Source organism: Lagopus leucura, unplaced genomic scaffold, assembly GCF_019238085.1.
Source record: "Lagopus leucura isolate 7727_CA_CO unplaced genomic scaffold, USGS_WTPT01 Super-Scaffold_100004, whole genome shotgun sequence".
Classification (NCBI taxonomy): Eukaryota; Metazoa; Chordata; class Aves; order Galliformes; family Phasianidae; genus Lagopus; species Lagopus leucura.
In genome coordinates, this window is record NW_024962264.1 from 62,484,815 (window position 1) to 62,502,228 (window position 17,414).

The window sequence follows — 17,414 nt, forward strand, 5'->3', positions numbered from 1 at the left end:
AAGCAGCTTTGCTGACACAACACACTGGTCATCAGCTAGTCAAGAGCACAGCTCCTAAAAAAACTCAAGAATGATTTCGAGCTGCTTGCCAAGTCAAGTAGCCAGTTCTACATAAACTGTACAAAAAGGAATGGAGTCAGGCTAAACTTCATGTTAAAACTGTTCCTCGTATGCTTTTTTTTTTTTCCAAAAATTGCCTTCACTTTTAATTAGTTGTTTGGATAAATTAGATTTAGCACTTGGGCAGCTAGTCAAGCTTCACCTTCTGTTCCATTGTCTCATCCATGGTTTTCTTTTTTGTTCCTCGTTGGGCATTTTTTGCATTGCCACAAAGTTGCAATGCCTGGAATCCCAGAATTCCAAAGAAATGTCTGCCTCTGCATTGTTTGGCATCGAGAAAAGAAACATCTTTTCTCCAAACAGTAGGCTTGGTATTATTTATTCTTACTAAAACAAACAAACAAAAATCCTAGGGCACTGGGCCTAGATTGCAAGACTTTAAATCCAGTCCTGTACAGCTCTGCAAGATCAAATCAATTCTATTCTGCTGGAATGAAATACAGGAAAAAATAGTATAGAAAAAGGTCTCTTACAGTGCAAGATTTCCCATCTCTGGTACAGGGAGTGCCTTTCCCACCACGTACCATAAATCTCAGTGGGAAGATACTGAAAAATACGGGTTAAGAATCATATTTCATAAGAGCACAACAAATTGTTCTGTGTGTGGTTATTGTCAGATATGCACCTGGGTCATGAATGGCATCCAAGCACTTGCTCAAAAACACACAAGGCAAGTAAATCTCATTGGGACCACAGACCAAGCCATGTCTCACTTAAAAGGACTCAAGAGCTAATATCTTCTTTCAAGGATATACTATTTTAAACATCTGTTGATTGACAAATACTATCTCAAAATCTATGTTTATGCCTACTTGCTTTGATATTAACCTACCTCCAACCTGAAAGAAGATTGGAGGGAACCTTATACATTCGTAACAATTCAAGTGTAACTGTAATGCTGAGTAATAAGTTTGGTTTGTCCTGAAATTTTCTGAACTATGTAGTTCGTTATCAGTGCAGAAGCAGCAGAAGACTGCTGTGGTTGGCTCAGTGGATTTATAAAACAAAACAAAAACAAAATAAAACAAAACAAAAAATCCCCCCCCCCCTCCCTTCCCCCCCGTAACCTTTACAGAATATATGTAAAATTGTGTCCTTCCCTGGTAATATTCACAACTTATCTACAAGATAGTGTTGGCAGTAGTAACTGCAGTCCATGACTATTTGCATTCGGCTCTCATCCATCTGCTCCTCTCCTTTCTCTTAGGCTTCAACTTGTTCAGTTTTTTGCGGGGTTTCTCAGTCTTCTGAGTTTCAACAGAATCCACCCCGAGAACATGTTCAGAGCAGCATAACTGTCCATTCAATGTAGAATTTAGTACTGTCCCATCTTGGTGTTCCTTGCAAAAAGAATTTGGGCAGAAGTGGCAGAATGAAACAGAAGGTTTGCCACAAACATCACAGTGGTGCCAAGGACACTCCCACTTCCCTATGATCAGAAACAAAGAACAAATTAGTAGGGAGTAAAAAATGTCATTGTCTTTTAAAAAGTTTTGCCTTTTAACATCTGAACAACATACAATGTCCTTCAGAAAACGAGATGAGACAGCAAATACTACGGCCAATCTTAAAAATCAAAATGCTACATCATACTTCTGAAGCTCATCTGACATTATTAAGTAGCAGACTTGACATCCTTTCATTTAAATACAGCAGTGAATTCAAGTAGAAGAAATTATTCAGGTTTTATTTGGTAGCATTTCACAGAAATTGCAGGCTGGCAGAATACTCAAGAAGGCCAATGGCATCTTGGCTTGTATCAGAAATAGTGTTGCCACTGTGTTGCTCCACAGTAGGAGCAGGGAAGTGATTGTCCCCATTTACTCAGCTCTGGTGAGGCCACAGCTTGAGTACTGTGTTCAGTTTTGGGCCCAAGAAACACATTTGGGCCTACAAGAAAGACATTGAGACCCTGGAGCGTGTCCAGAGAATGGCAATGAAGCTGCGAGGGGTCTGGAGCACAAGTCTTATGAGGAGTGGCTGAAGGAGCTGGGATTGTTCAGTGAGGAGAAGAGGAGGATCAGGGCTGAGGATCAGGGGTGACTTCATCACTCTCTACAACTACTTGAAGGGAGGTTGTGGTGAGATGGGAGTTGGCCCCTTCTCCCATGTAACTAGCAATAGGACTAGAGGGAGGAGAGATCCAGGTTGGGTATCAGGAAATACTCCAAGAGAGGGGTCAAGTGTTGGAATGGGCTGCCCAGGGAGGTGATAGAGTCACCGTCTCTGGAGGAGTTCAAGAAGCATTTAGATGTTGTACTGAGGGACATGGTTTAGTGGAAAATATTGGTGATAGGTGGACAGTTGAACTGGTTGATCTTGGAGGTCTTTTCCAACCTTGGCAATTCTATGATTCTATACACTGTGCAGTTCTCACTATTCAAAAATGATTTCAAAGAGATAATTGTGAGGTTTCTGTGCAATAAATGAGTTATTTAGTCAAGTTAGGCAAGGTGACTCACCAAAAGGACGTTTCACTAAACCAAGACAGGAGAGATGATAGGCTTTAGTACAAGATTTCCTGTCACACAACACCAGCTGGCCTCCATCACCACAACGAAAACAATCATCTTCAGATTCTTTCTTCCCTTCATTTTTCATTCTACGCCTCCGTGTTCTCTTTTTGGTCTTTTTGCCTTTTTCTTCTGAGGCATTAGTGGAAGAATTCTAAAAGATTAAGTTGCAAATCTGTAAATGTCAGTTTTGCAAAAGAAAAATTTTACACAAATAAGCAAAACTGTTGGCATTTCTGGTAGACAATGCATACAGGCAAAAATTTAACTTGGTGCAGACCAGCATCCACTTCTCTTCTTTAAAGAACAGACAGAAGAATTTCAGGAACTACAGCTGTGTCCAAAGTGCTAGTAAGAATACACCAAACCATACCCTTATTTTAATCTGACATTTTCTGCTTACATTTTATACTATTCTATCCACCAACGCAGAGAGTCCTGCTGAATGGAACTGCAATATTTCATTTCTTCATGGCTGTCTGCATAAACTGATCACAAGCTTATATGAAACCCTGCTTAAGCCTCTCCCTTAAGGAAAAACAGCAATGCAAATTCTGGAGATTTTAAGCCCACCCTCTGAAGCACCTGATGCTGAGCAGTGTGAACAAGAAGGTTTTTATATTGACAGCTGAGAATTTTTTTTTCACTTGGGAACATGCTTGTGCCTGCCTTTGCACTCCTTCGCCAGGTCTGGATGACAGGTTTTAAATTAATGTGACCTAAATCACACATGAATTGTGACACAATTTTAAATCTATTTTCCCCCCCATTATGTTTACTTTTTAAAACTCCCATTTTTTATTATTTCGTTAAACTTCAATTGGAAGATCTTTAATGAACTTAGCACACATTCTCAATTTTAAACAGACAAGTACGAGCTGAGAAGTCAGAATAACTTCACTGGCTGTAGCCAGGGCAGGATAGGATTTACTCAGTAACATTCAGTTTCGTGCTACCATCTCACCCTGAATTCAGTCTAGTGCAGCACTTGAGTGCCTTTGGTCAGTTTCTTCTAGTGTCTAGCTCCTACATACCTCCAAGGGGACTGGGACCAACTGAAGGCTACTCCAGTTAGTGCCAGTACCTAGCCATCTTTCCCATTCAGGACCTGACGTGAATAACTTTTACCACAACATAAAACTGGTTCGCCTACACATACCTCAAAAGGAAAAAAACAAGGCTAATAGTTAGACAAGACATTGTCAAATTCTTGTGACATATTACTTGCCTTTGGTCTGTCCCCAAGAAATCCACTGCAGTTTGGGGCACCACATTTGCAGACTGTTTTTTCATTGCCCAGACAGTCAAGGTTGTAATTGAAAGTCAGCTCTGTCCCTGAGTGAGATAAGATGTACTGTTTTATTACGAAGGACGAGGTAATGAAGTCTATCAAAATTATTACAACAAATAAAGGTTTTATTATCTGTCTTCTGGTTTTGTACTTGCTTGCTGATCTATTCTGGTAAGTTTTTTTTCCCCTTTTTTACTGATCACAACCACTGACCACATAGGCCACGTACCTATATACCTACATATAGCTGTAGATATGTGCAATGCAACTTTATCTGTTGCTATACGTACACATGTGTGTACGTGTGTGTACACAAACCAGAATACACATAGTTTCAAACATCCTTTTAAGATACACTTTAGTTTATCTTCAGTTGAAGAAAAGATGCAGAAAGGTCTCTAAAACAAAAACTGCTCTACTCTTTTGACAGACAACACAACATGAGTGCGTGGATAATAAGAGCTCTTTGGTGAAACCTTAGAAGTAAGCAATAAAAAACAGCTGCAGGATTCACTGTTAAGAAGCAATACATTAAAAGACCAAAAGCATCTCTTCCATGTGCTGAGTTCTTTACAAAATTACTTTTACTGAATCAGTTAAATGATTTAATATAACTACATAAAATGTTTAGTTTAGAGAATTAAAATAAAGCCAACATAAAGTGGAATACCTGCAGGAATATCACACACAGCAAACAGGCCAACACGAGTATCTCCATTTACCGTCCATTTCAGAGTTTCACAATTTGGTTGGCAGCTGTGATTCATAAAACGAGAATAGTTCCCTTTGGGGCCAGCATCAATAATACGGTCCTGGAGATCAAATCAGCAACAGAATGAATGTTTTTACTTTCAAAACAGACATGGTTTGGCTACCCAGAAAAGCCAAAGTAAATCGATGTTACATGTTGTATTGAAAACTGTAGTGTCCCATGGGGACTGAAATGAGACACTCCCAAAGCAATACTCTTGATCTAGCTCACATTGTCCCAGAACCCATCTCAGCCACGTGGCAGGATATGTGTTCTTGTGAGCATTCTGGTGGTCCTTCCAAAAAGCCTCAAAACTCAATTTGTTTACCTTTTGCTTTGCATTCAAAAAGCTGTTATGCATTTACAAGTACTACGCTTTATGTTATTCACCAAGTCCCTGAATGATTACTTACAGAGATTAAAAGTTTCTTACCAGCTTTCTTTCCCCAGATCAGCCTACTTCACAAGCTGATGATGTATGCCAGTTTAGTAAAGAAGTGAGAAACTCGAGCATTAAGACAAACATGGTTTCATCTTTCTTAGGCAATGCCTGTGCGATAGCTCCTAGGTTACAGAGCTAACAAAAGCCAGTAGCAGTAGAAATACAGAGCAGCACAGTCTTGGGGAAAAAGTGATTAGGACTGCAAAAATATGCAGGATTGGCATCCAACTCTTCTTTCCTTGGGGATACTTTTTTTTCTTCTAAATAGCTGTCTGGAGACTAAAGCAATGTAAAAAGCACGTGTTTATAATAAGTCTGCCCTCGTCTACTGGTTTCCCATTTCTTCCTCTCAGGAACAAAACACTCAGAGAGCTACAGAGAAAACTGCAGATGCTAAATTAATTTGCTGCACTGGCCAGAATCAATTTGTGCTGTGCTAACTGGCTACTAATGAAAATGGTACACGCAGGAAAAAGTTGCTACAAAAGCCATGAGCTTCTTTTTAGTGTAAGCAAAGGAAGGGGTAGATAGTTAAAAACATAAGTTCAAATGCCCAATATAGGATGCAGCCTTAAAATTATGTTCCACACTTCACACAATCCATGTTTTTTCAACTTGAAACTGTAGTAAAAATATCGTTAACAGTAATTCTTTCAACTGCAGTATTTCCCAAAAGTTCACACTTCCTCTTGAGATTGGGCAGATAAATAGTTCTGCTGTAGTTGATTTCAAGCATCAAAGCATAAAATGTATGGATTTTAATATATGTGATATTACATTACCTATTTTGAGTCAATGAGATAGATACATTACACTCTGAGAAGGGAGGAAGCAGGCACAGAAATACAAACTTATGAATATTTGAAACAGCAGAGCATCACAGACAGCTGACTGACCCACCAGTGTGATCAAAAGAAGGAAGAGGAGAGAAATCAAAGTACAGTTACAACTGAAAGCAGGGAATAATTTTTTAAATACTCTACCTTATCAATAGTAAGCATATAGAAGTGAGTAATGTCGTTTTCATGTGCATATTTGATTCTTGCCATACATTCTTCTTCATCAATGAGCTCACCAACATACTCATTCACAAACTCTCCCTGAAAGATACCGAATATCACTAGTGAAGTATATACCAAACCCACAAACAACACCACAGGTTAACAATTTCTTGCTAGGCAAGAATGATTCATACCTTTTTAATGTCCCTCTTTGCAACCAAACCCCATCCTTTCCCATCTGTTTTGATGATCTCTGTCTCAGGGTATTCACGTTTTGTAAAGCACTGGTTTTGGCATCGTTCTCCTGCTGGACAAACTTGTGGATGACATTCATACATCAACATCCGATTGAGGCACTCAGAATCAAAGCCACAAGGGTTTTCATCTGTGGGTTTGCAGTTGCACTTGGGAATCTCAGAAATGTCAGCAGTATATATCTGCACTTTACCACAAGGTTTATTCACCTGAATGATACATTAAAATAGTTCAAACATCACTTTAAAACATTAGCATTTGTGGTAAGAATTATTACAGTTGTTAATAAGTGGTTTTGCAATAACAGACGTTCCAACAGTAATGAAATTTCCTAATTACGTGACTCTAAAGGTAAAGTTCAGTTACCAACACATTACAACCTTTGCTCCTCATCTATTCAGCTTTTCCTCCCCAGTGATTCCCTAGATCTCTGAGCACCCAGTGTCATGTCTTCTTTACCTTAATATGCTTGTATGGTGGAGGTCTACGTTCACTTTCTTGGGTTTCTTTGGCTTCTCGCTGTAGCTTTATTTCTCGAAATCGAGCTTCAGCTTCTTGCAAAGCTTAAAAAAAAAGAAAGGACTGTTGTATCAACAAAAACACTAGAAAGAAAATGACTCTCCTCAAGCTGACCTGTGTTAAAGAAGCATTTCTACTTCCTAGCTAAACCATTAATTTTCCTGCAAACAATGTTTCTGGAGTGTTAACACTCTTGACAAATTTATCAGTTCTACTCTGCTTCCCAGTTCTATTCAAGCTTTGCTTCACAAAAAGCCAAAGTCATCAGAAAGAATTTCAGTTAGATGCTAGTCTTTTACACGTATACAAGCACGTATATAACGAGATTATTCTTCCTTTACTTCTAACTATGTACCATTTTTGAAGACTTTTCCAATTCCTTTAATCCCCCGGTATCTACTCCCTCTGTCTCCCTCCATATAAGGGAACACCCGTGCTTGATGTGTCCAAAAGTAATCCTTAGAACCAAAGAAAAATACAGGAAATTCTCCAATTTCATGCTTCATTTTCTGGATATTTGGGGGAACATTTTTCGGATGGCAAACTTCTGCAGGCCACCATCTAGCACAGAAATACAAACAGAAAAACACAAAATGTATGTAAGCTTAACGAAATCACTTTGAAAAGCAATTACTGATTATTACTTCCAAATATAGGATGAAAAAAACCAAAGCGCCTCAAAATAAAATGCAAAACAAAACACCCTGAAGGAGATACGTTCCTGCCCACACTCCAGCTCAGTAGGCATAGGAAGAAGATTGGGTAGAAAAGGAAAGCCTGACACTCAGATCTATGGGACTTCTGCCTGCTTGCAAGATACACATAAATCTCCTTGCATTGGTTAGCAAAAATAACATCTTTAACAAAGTCTGCAATCTCTATACTTGTTAAAGGTCAAGTGACAGTGTGTAACAGCTAGTAATGCTTTCTAGGGCAAACCCCACCCATCTCTATCACACTCAAATCTCAGTGTAAAACTCTAACAGCCTGAGCGACTTATTTTCCAGCCAAGGAAGACAGTGATTCAGGCTATTACAAGTTCAAGTGAGTATACAAGTAAGTTACATTCAGTTACTTGAAAAGAACTCTGAAACAAGGGGCAGAAGGCCAATATGGCAAAAGCAGAGAAGTCTGCAAGGAGTCTTGTATGGGCACTGCTGTGGCAGAGAGCAATAGCAAAGCTTTCAAGTCTTGGCACAGGGGTATTAAGCACAGGCAAAGCTCTAAGGGAGATGTGGTTCCCAGCTTAGAGACATGGGAAATCTGTGTGCAGCAAGGCACAGAACAGCCAACTGTATGATCCTTCATTAAAACATGCCAATATCACTGTAAAAGAAAACAATTTTTTCATCAGACCTGTAATTTCCCAGTTTAACCCAAATAATATCCTGGAAATGGAGTTTCTTCCCTGCCCTGCAGTCATTGCAGTACCAGCTCCCATCTGGCATTTCGATGTTTAAACAGTCCGGGTGAAATGCTGCAGGACACGACTCGCAGCACAACAAGCTTCCTCCTTCCAAGAGAAAAAAAAGATTGACAAACATCAAGACAAAAAAGAAAGATTTGCATTCCAACCAGATTCAAAGCAGTGAGGTTTGTGGTAGGGTCTGCCAGAAAAAAGTAGTTAAAACATGCCAGCTTGCAACAAACACACATCATCTAGCTGAGCACAGAAACCAAATGGTCTTAACTGATTTGAATGCCTGGCAGACTCCAGTTAGTAAATACATACAAATTAAAAAGCAAGCTAATGATATAAAAGCCAGAATAATGCACCACAGGAAAATTATTTTTTTTTACTTTAATGACTACAATATATTTAACATAGCTTAATATATATTAATAATTCACTGTATGTAACATTTTAACAACAAAAAGTAAGTCTAATTAAATTTCTCTTTCTCTTTTTTTTCCCCTCTGGAGAAGAGGTAGGGATGAGATTGCCTGTTCCATGAATTACCATCAGAAAGTTAGCTGCTGCTTAGTAAGCTGCTATGCTGCATGTTAATTTGTTAACAAATCAGGTAAATTCTCATTGCCAGGGTTTAATCAGCACGATGCATTTTGTGCTTCTCAATACGAAGTAAATTTATTAGTCAGCATAAAGCAAAATGCCCTTAATTAGTGGCACTCCAGACACTAATATGGGTTCAATTTGCTGTCTGCTTCTGAAGTAAAAGCAACTCTTAAAATATTTATGTTTTAATATTATGTATGAACAATATCGAAACACAAAAAGCTTCAGTATATTGAACACAGGGGAAAGGACAAAGAAGGATTTATCATTATGCATCTCTGGTAAAGAATTAGATCAGGTTTCTGGTCTGAGTGAAAATATTCTTTAATAAATTATATCTGCAAAGAAAGGACGCTCAAAAACTAGAAGCAGCACAAGCCAACTTGAAGGTATTTCAATACCTAAGGGAGATGAACTTAGCACGCCACATTTCTAATAGCTTTCTGTAAAGAGATTAGTAAAATAAAATTTAAATTGAAGAATAAAACATTTTGACGCTGCACCTACGTAAGAGCTTTGCATCAGTTTACCTTTGGAACACACAAAGCACCAGCTCACATTGACATGCGCGTGATGACTTTTTCCTTTCATGGCAGTGAAATGATTCGTACAAACAATGCTGTTGGAAGCGATGACTGCACATCCCGCAGCAATGCACACGTCTCCAGCATGGTATGCAACAGGACAGCGAACACAGCGCATCATCTTTCCTAGCAAAGCAGAACACTGCCATATTTATCTTTGAACAAAACCCGTTTAGCACTTGCTCTTCACAAACAGTACTGCTGCTGGTTAACACCAGAAATGTTTCAATTATGCTTGCAAGGTTTGCATTTTTACTTTCAGAGACAACACTGAATTAACAAAGATTTTTAGAGAACATTATACCGAGCTTAAAGCACTACCACATTTAAATACAAAGGCTTCAGCTATGAACAGAGCAGACAATCTTTTCTCAGTCACGCGGTTGTGTTTACAAATGTTTCCCAAGGCTAAAAAGATGCACAGAATCATACAAAATCATAGCATGCTTTGGGGTGGAAGGGACCTTAAAGCCCACCCAGTCCCAGCCCCTTGCTGTGGGCTGGTTGCCCCTCACCAAATCAGGCTGCCCAGGGCCCATCCAACCCAGCCTTCAGTGCCTCCAGGGATGGGGGGCCCACAGCTCTGGGCAGCCTGTGCCACGGCATCACCACTCTCTGAATAAAGAACTCACTCCTCACTGTATGTTCACATTCAGCAAGTCTTGCTGCAATACCTGAATCAGTCAGTAGTACCTGTATGCCTGTAATACAGTGAGGAACTACAGCATGAGCAGATTCCTTACCTCAATATACCATAAACAGACTTATTTATCAGTCATAAACATGTAAAAATGAAACTACCTTTTGAAATTCGTGGATGGGAGGGGTTACTAACATGACAACTGAGGCAGCTGTGCAGAGGACATCGAAAACCCCTGTTCTCAAACACGGTAAGATGGAATTTTTTCACACAGGCTTCATGGTAGAATTTTCCACAGTGGGATACAACACAGCGCTTCAGATCTGCCTTCCTCTCTTTACACACAAAGCAGGTATGCACACCTAGTGGCAAAAATAATAAAAACCATGTAACTAATTTTTCATTCAGACCTGTGTATTTAAAACACTGGGAGTTTTTGTTGTGGGGGGAAGAGCTTTTTTTTTTTTTGTTTGATTTTTTAATTCCATTATTCGAAGCAGCAATTTATCTGCTTTGACTCTTCAGTGTTCAATACTGATTTGTTTAGATACAGATAAATAAAACACAACAAAAATAAAGTTACAGTAGAAATCCACCACAGTTAATGTGTGCATATAATACTATAGTGCATATAATATGTGTGCAAATAAGCCTCACTGATCTGCTTTTGTGTTCTTATTCATAAGTCTCAGTATGCCAGGACAACTCTGAATTTTGTTTTTAAGGCAATGAAATAGGATCCTACTTTGTTTGCAATCCTGTAAAATTTGACTTGTAAGTCCACAAACTAAGGAAGAGTATCCTCCAGTCTTCTCTCTGGACTGCTTGGAACAACCTTATTTAGGAGAAGTCTTTTTTCTCCAGCAAGGTTCACCACCTGACTGAACTGAGTTAATGAGCAAGAACACAAATCTTCATGTAACATTCTGAGATTAAGAGCTTCCAAGCAGTTATTGCAGGATTAAAAGGAAATTAAATTAATAGCAGTAAGGTGGTCTTTTAATGGAAAAAGCAAAAGATACATGCAGACACAAAAAGAACTGAGAAAAGACTTAAAGTGTTTCATTTGCTGCTTTTTTTTCCATGGATTTCTTAGGTCTTTGAGGCAGACCTTAAACCTACTCTGTAATTGTACACAGACAGATACAGTCTGCAATTATTAAGGCAGTGGAATTCAGAGCAAATCAACCAATCTGCAAGAGATTTCTCACTGAAAATAGAGCGAGTATCCTAAATCATGGCACAGTTAATGGTAATACATGAATTTCCACCCCATCAGGCACCAAGAGGAAAGTACAGTTTGTTCAGATACATAACCTGCATGGGATGATTTCCTGCAACAACGTATGGGAAAATTACACCTTTTCTTTTTAAAATTTAATACAAAGGGACAAACTTGCCTGATGTACATTCACTACAAACGAATTTTCCTGCTGGTCTTCCAGAGAGCCCAAGGCAGCTCACGTGAAAAGCTCGATAGCAAAGTCCTTCACACAGCAGGAGATCACCTGTTTTTTCACATAGCTTTTACAACACAAAGGCATTTAAGGTTAAAGAAAAGTTCATATGCAGAAAAAATAGTATTCACTATTCCATAAATTGCTCCTCAAAATCTCTTTTCCCATGGGCGAAATCATATTTAACAAGAAAACACTGCAAGTATCATCACGTGCCCTTGCTTCCTGTTGCAACAAATACTAGTCATTAAACTGAGAAACACCACTGATAGAAACATGGTACATGAGAACATGCCCAGATAAAAAGAAACAAAAACAGCTTTAAGAATTTTTCCCTGAATGGCATCTGAGCAGGTTTAGGATAAACCTTATTTTCCCTTTCTTTGGCAAAGGGAAAATAGTCTAGGAGACATAATGATACTTCTGTACCCACGCTGTTAGCAGTGACATAAAACTAAAAATGAACTCAACAACAATGCTGGCAGAATTTAAGTGATTATACAACATTTAAAGACAGATAACCAAACCATCATCATTATGTACAAGAAGAAATGGAAATATAACTGCTTTTCCAGTCTGCTGGAAACAACTTCAATCTGCCCAGAGCTGTCGTATCACCCTTTCATAAGCTACAAACTCTGTAAGCATAGATCCAGGAAGCGTTCTGCTCGCAGTGAGCGTGCTGTAAGTGCAGTGCAGCCACCTCTGCTGTGCTCACACCGAAGCACACAGCCATGTCAGATTCCCTTCTGTGTAATAGCAGACAAGCAAGCAGTTCTCTGTCATTTAATCCAGTGACCTGGCAAACCTCATGTGCTGTCCTTGAGGTACAAATCACATTTATTTTACTCATCCGGAAACTAAACCAGAAAGGCTAAGTCACTTATTTTAGATCAAGAAAAAAAAAACTAGGAAGAATTCCATTTACTGATATGGCAACATGTTCACTAATGTCTCCTCCATGCGATAGGCACAATAAATCTGCGTCTGCCCTAATGTTGTCATTTTCAAATTAAAAAAAATCCCTTTTCCAGGATACCTCAGAAAACACAGCTCCCTGCCCAGCTACCATCTCTCACCTGACACACATATTCTTTTTTTGTTCCCGTTCCTCGCTCAGATTTTTTGGATGATATAGACACTTCAGTCTGAGTTTCATCAGCACTTTCATAGGGAGACTCTGAGCGCTCATCTCCTGGGCCATCGAAGATCTGAAGATTAAACACACACGTTAGAGAAAGCAGCCACGTACGTGAACTTTTTTCAGAATGTCAACCAAAGGAAGCAAACAGACTGCAATTCAGGCTAACAGACTGAGGTAAGTTCTTTTGGTTTTGTTTCCCCACCTTTCAAAAGAAAATTTGATTAAATTCAGAGTATGCACTTGTGGAAGTCTCATCAACAGGACAGTGTAACAGCTATTATCATAAACAACAATTGCCAAAACAAAACACCAAGACTTTGTAATATGGCATTTTATTTGTATTCACTCCTATAACCCAGTTAGTCAGTGCCTAGCCAAAAACACAGGGACATGGTAAAAACCCACCATTAAAGCTTGAATACATGCTTTACATGGTATTAACAATGCATTTTAGAAAGAAACTCAGTAAAACTTCAAGCTGTATACCAGAGTCTCTGACTCAAATATCCTTCAAGAGAGTGGCAACGTTATACAGAAGAGAGAAAAACTATATGTAAGGAATGTCACAGTTGTCAATGAATTAAAATACTCCAAAAGATGACCTTGTCATGCATAAGTCTTACATAAAAAGCCTTACCAAATGTGTTAAAGTTAGAAGATTAAAAAAAAAATAATTCATAACTAGCTTTAAGGACAAAATTCCTAACATTCAAGAGAAAACACCGTGCTGTTTTCAGTCCAACAGAATTCAGGGATGGGATGCACATCTGAGTCATGTTTTCTCCCTTGTTACAGCAGAAAAGGCAGAATTTCATATTGCTGCCCCAGTCTGAACTCAAAAGCATTGTTATGGCTACAGACATTCTCTACGAGAGCATCACCATTTGCAACTGCAAAACAAACCTGTCACTTTTCTTGATACTTGTTCTAATGCTTATTCACACATGTCATCAAAAATAATGCCTCGAGTTCCTTCTGAGATGTCTAACTGCTACCCACAGCTGATGATGCTTTCTTGAGGTATTTCACTTACAACAAAAGCTCTTTGGATTTTTTCTCCTGTGGAAGTACACTGCAATTAAACCCATTTCAATCCTTTTTGGTAAGCCAAAATTCAGTCTAAATTTCTCACTACAGATTTTTTTCCAGCCTCAGGAGAATTTTGGTGAGTTTTCTCTGACTGGAGACAGTATTCCCCAAGTCTCCAAGTACAACATCCAAAGCCATTGAGCATGTGAACTTCTCCTCTGCACTGCCTCTGTTCCACTGCCTAAGGATCTGCCCCAACCTTTTCAATGAAACACTGAAACTCAGTGCTCAAGAGATCATTTTGCCAAGAGCTGTTTGTCAGGACACCAACGCTCCACTCTATATGAATTCGCTTTCTGTTTTCGTACATACAGTCTTATATGCATCCATATTAAACTACACTTGATTAAAACTGGTCTGGCTCAGCAAGTAATTTAGATAGCTAAGTGCACACTCCCTATCAGGCCATCTCCACATCATGTGCAAATTCATTAGAAGTGATATATTTTGAAATCAGAGATAAAAACATAAAGACATCAGACCCAGTATTAGTCTTTATAAAATCCCTTGTGAAATGCTGACTTAGACTGATTACTTCTCACTGTTGTTGCCAGCTAACTTGCATTCCTCCATTTAATGTTTGTTCTCTTTGAATGTGTCTAAAATTATTTCATAAATTGGATCTGTCTTTTTTCTTGAGATTACTTTCAAGACTCGTATTACAAATTCATTTTCTCTGTGCAAAGGCAAGCTATTGAAGTAATTCCTACCTACATTTCATCTACAATACTTCTACAACTGGATTCATCTCGAGATTCTCCCTAATGGTTTTATAAGTGGTATCCTTCAGTGGGTTAAAAGAACTTCAACGTAAAACTGTTGCTTCGTTCAGATACCAGGAAATCTCTGATCTCTGGAAGGAGATGGAAAGTAGCAAACTGCAAATGCAGACTGTCTGCCTGGCCAGGAGTAGCCAGGTTTTGCTGGGAAATGCTGGATTAAGAAGGGTAGTACTGGAGTTCAGCAGAAATCCAGAAGTGTTTTCCCTTAGGGTTTAAGTAAACTTACACAACACTCTTCATTTCTGTTTAAACTCTTCCCATTGAAACACTACTTAGTATAAGCAGTGCACTCCTCTAACCTTTTTTAGTACGTCATTACATTCCTGTTACAACTAGCTAAAATTAGTCACATACGCTAATTTAATGCTACTGGTGTCCTCTGTATTTCCCCCACAGTGAAAACTTTTTCTTAAATCCTAAGTTAAAACTTTTATACACAAATCTGAAGAGGTAAGAGAATTGTTTTCCCACCATGCACCCCCTAGAGAAGGGCACCCTGCTGCCCCAGCTCCCTGCTCTGAAGGCAGAGCACAGAAACAGAACAAACCCTACGACACGTATGCCAAGACAAAGAAGAATAATGTTTGCTTTACAGCAACAGTTTATTGGCTTGTCTTTGGTTTACGTAGTAGTAAATAGTCAAATGAAGGATGCATATGAAAAGGTAATCCTATGGACGGATGGAAGCCTTTCACAAACCCCTTAGACAGGGGCTACAAAATCACAGCCATGCACGAACCACAGATTGAAAACCACTTCCTTATAGACCTGGAATTTTACTGCCCTACTTAGGGTTAATGCAATAGCCCATCATTTACATTGAATGGTTACTGTGCTAAAGCAGTGCTGGCAAGAATTGGATGCTACCGTCACAGCCACAAAACCCAAATTCTTGCAAAATTTTAAGACAGAACTTGGCAATTCACAGCAGCCTATAGATTCATGATGGATCTCATGCATGAATACGCATCACATGAACAAATATCTGTAGACAATCAGCTACAATGCTACCAGGCTGAGAGTATCTTGCAGGAAAAATACCACCTCTGCTTTGCAATCACCAGGAGCCCTGAGCAAATCACAGATCAGACCTCCATTCAGCACCAACACTGCACTAAGCAGCCGAGAGGGACACACTGCTGCAACGTCAAAAGATCACTCAATCTCTAAGTTTAGCATTGGACTTAAATTGCTTTGTGCAGGGTGCTACAATCCCAAAGGTGCATCTCACCCAACACTCAGAGCTACTATCATCAACACTTGAGTTTTCATGGTAGCTAATTTTAGGGAGCAAACGACGGGCATGGTGAGCAGAGTTCCTCTTACACTTGTAAGAGAGGGATGCCTTTCTGGAGGAGAATTCCGAGTTTAAACTCATGTTCTCAATCTCACTTTCTACTACTCATCTCCTCAGTAAATAACTCTATTCCGTACACTCATTCTTTGGGTCTGCTCCCTGTGATCAGAGCCAGAATCTGGGAGCTCAGCTCCCGAGGCTATCCAGGAAAAGCTGATGGAGATATAACCGAGCCAAATGTGTCCCTGTCCCCTGAAGGCCTGTGAGAGGCTGGAACAATCTGTCGAAAACATTTTTTGGAGGACCTACAACAAAATGGCACGCAGAACAGGAAAAGGCCGGGGCGACTGCCTGCAGCCTGAGCATGCTGCGACAGCACAGCCAGGGCTCCCAGCCACCAGGGAACAGTTCCACAATAAAAATACCTTCTGATTAAAAACGCTAACTGAAACGGATTTATAAGACGGCTGGAAATCACTTTCTGCAGTAAAACAGTGCCACCTCTAAAATTAAACATTAACACTCGTGGGATTTGTTAACACAGCTAATACGTCACATCGTGACAGATGTGATGGATGGATATGCATTCAGCACAAACCAATACAAGTTTTTGTGGTCTTTTTCTTTTTTTCTAAAATTGTTAAGTCAAACGTGAATCTTCCTTGTGATCATGCCAGAGCTTGCCCTTTCCTTATTTTTGTAACATAATCTCCCTAGAAAAGTAAATTGCACATAATTACCTCTTCTGATATTTAGGCAAAGGTTCAAAGGAAGCCACGCTTAGATTAGTGGCGAAACCTGTTAATTAGTAATTCACAGCAGTTGCCGGTTTGCTGTGTTATTCTGTTGCACATGTTGAGTAATACCTTACTTTTCATAAAGGCAAAGTAAAACTTTTAAGACAGTGTAAATTTAGGGGGAGAAAAGACAAAGCTGTTCAGCTGAGCTGTGCGACTGACAAGTTGCAGCAATGAGTCCTGTCCTGTCCTCCCAGTCCTGTCATCACAGGCGTTCTCCATTAGCAATTAACAATGCTGTAGCACGGAACCAGCATCCTCACAAGCACCAGCACACTTCACATTCTGCACGGCAGACAGGCTTTCCTCTCAACTACAAAACAACTCAGTTTCAGAGTAGTTGCTGTTAGAGGCTTTCACAGGGCGCTGGCTGAACACAGAGCAACCAGCTGATATTTGAGAAGTCAAATCCAGGTCTTTTTAGTGAAAACTGCATCTGCGAGCACACAGGACATAGGAGAGAAAGGGAAAAATTTGAGTTGAAAACAAGGACTAATTGAAATCATCAGGAGCTTTACTTCCTGTTCCCCTCAGATTCTCACAGCTATCTTTCCTTTTGGAAGTACGTTATCCACTGCTCACACGCATGAGACTCAGAACGTGGAAGGACACGTGATTACCTTTTTTTTAGATAACTTTTTTTTTTTTTTTTTTTTTTTTTTAAACACGCTTTCTATAGCTTTGTTATTGGGAAAATATTCATTGCTGAGTCAAA

At 39.3% G+C, this 17,414-nt stretch overlaps 1 protein-coding gene and 1 non-coding gene across 3 annotated transcripts in view; both read right to left on the minus strand.

Annotated features, from left to right (window-relative positions):
* Window positions 1-1,187: 1,187 nt before the first annotated feature.
* The window catches only part of NSD2 (nuclear receptor binding SET domain protein 2), a 98,129-nt gene continuing 81,902 nt past the window's right edge, over window positions 1,188-17,414 (minus strand). For both annotated transcript variants that reach the window (XM_042872207.1, XM_042872206.1), the window contains exons 11-23: window positions 12,670-12,801; window positions 11,534-11,657; window positions 10,295-10,495; window positions 9,440-9,619; window positions 8,249-8,405; window positions 7,248-7,453; window positions 6,833-6,936; window positions 6,313-6,582; window positions 6,101-6,217; window positions 4,595-4,736; window positions 3,862-3,968; window positions 2,583-2,787; window positions 1,188-1,549 (exon numbers count right to left, since the gene is read on the minus strand). In XM_042872207.1, coding sequence (XP_042728141.1) covers window positions 1,281-1,549; window positions 2,583-2,787; window positions 3,862-3,968; window positions 4,595-4,736; window positions 6,101-6,217; window positions 6,313-6,582; window positions 6,833-6,936; window positions 7,248-7,453; window positions 8,249-8,405; window positions 9,440-9,619; window positions 10,295-10,495; window positions 11,534-11,657; window positions 12,670-12,801 — 2,214 coding nt within the window. In that variant the 3' untranslated portion in view covers window positions 1,188-1,280. The remainder of the gene's footprint in view (window positions 1,550-2,582; window positions 2,788-3,861; window positions 3,969-4,594; window positions 4,737-6,100; window positions 6,218-6,312; window positions 6,583-6,832; window positions 6,937-7,247; window positions 7,454-8,248; window positions 8,406-9,439; window positions 9,620-10,294; window positions 10,496-11,533; window positions 11,658-12,669; window positions 12,802-17,414) is intronic.
* On the minus strand, window positions 4,830-4,960 carry LOC122180561. Its single transcript, XR_006179157.1, has one exon.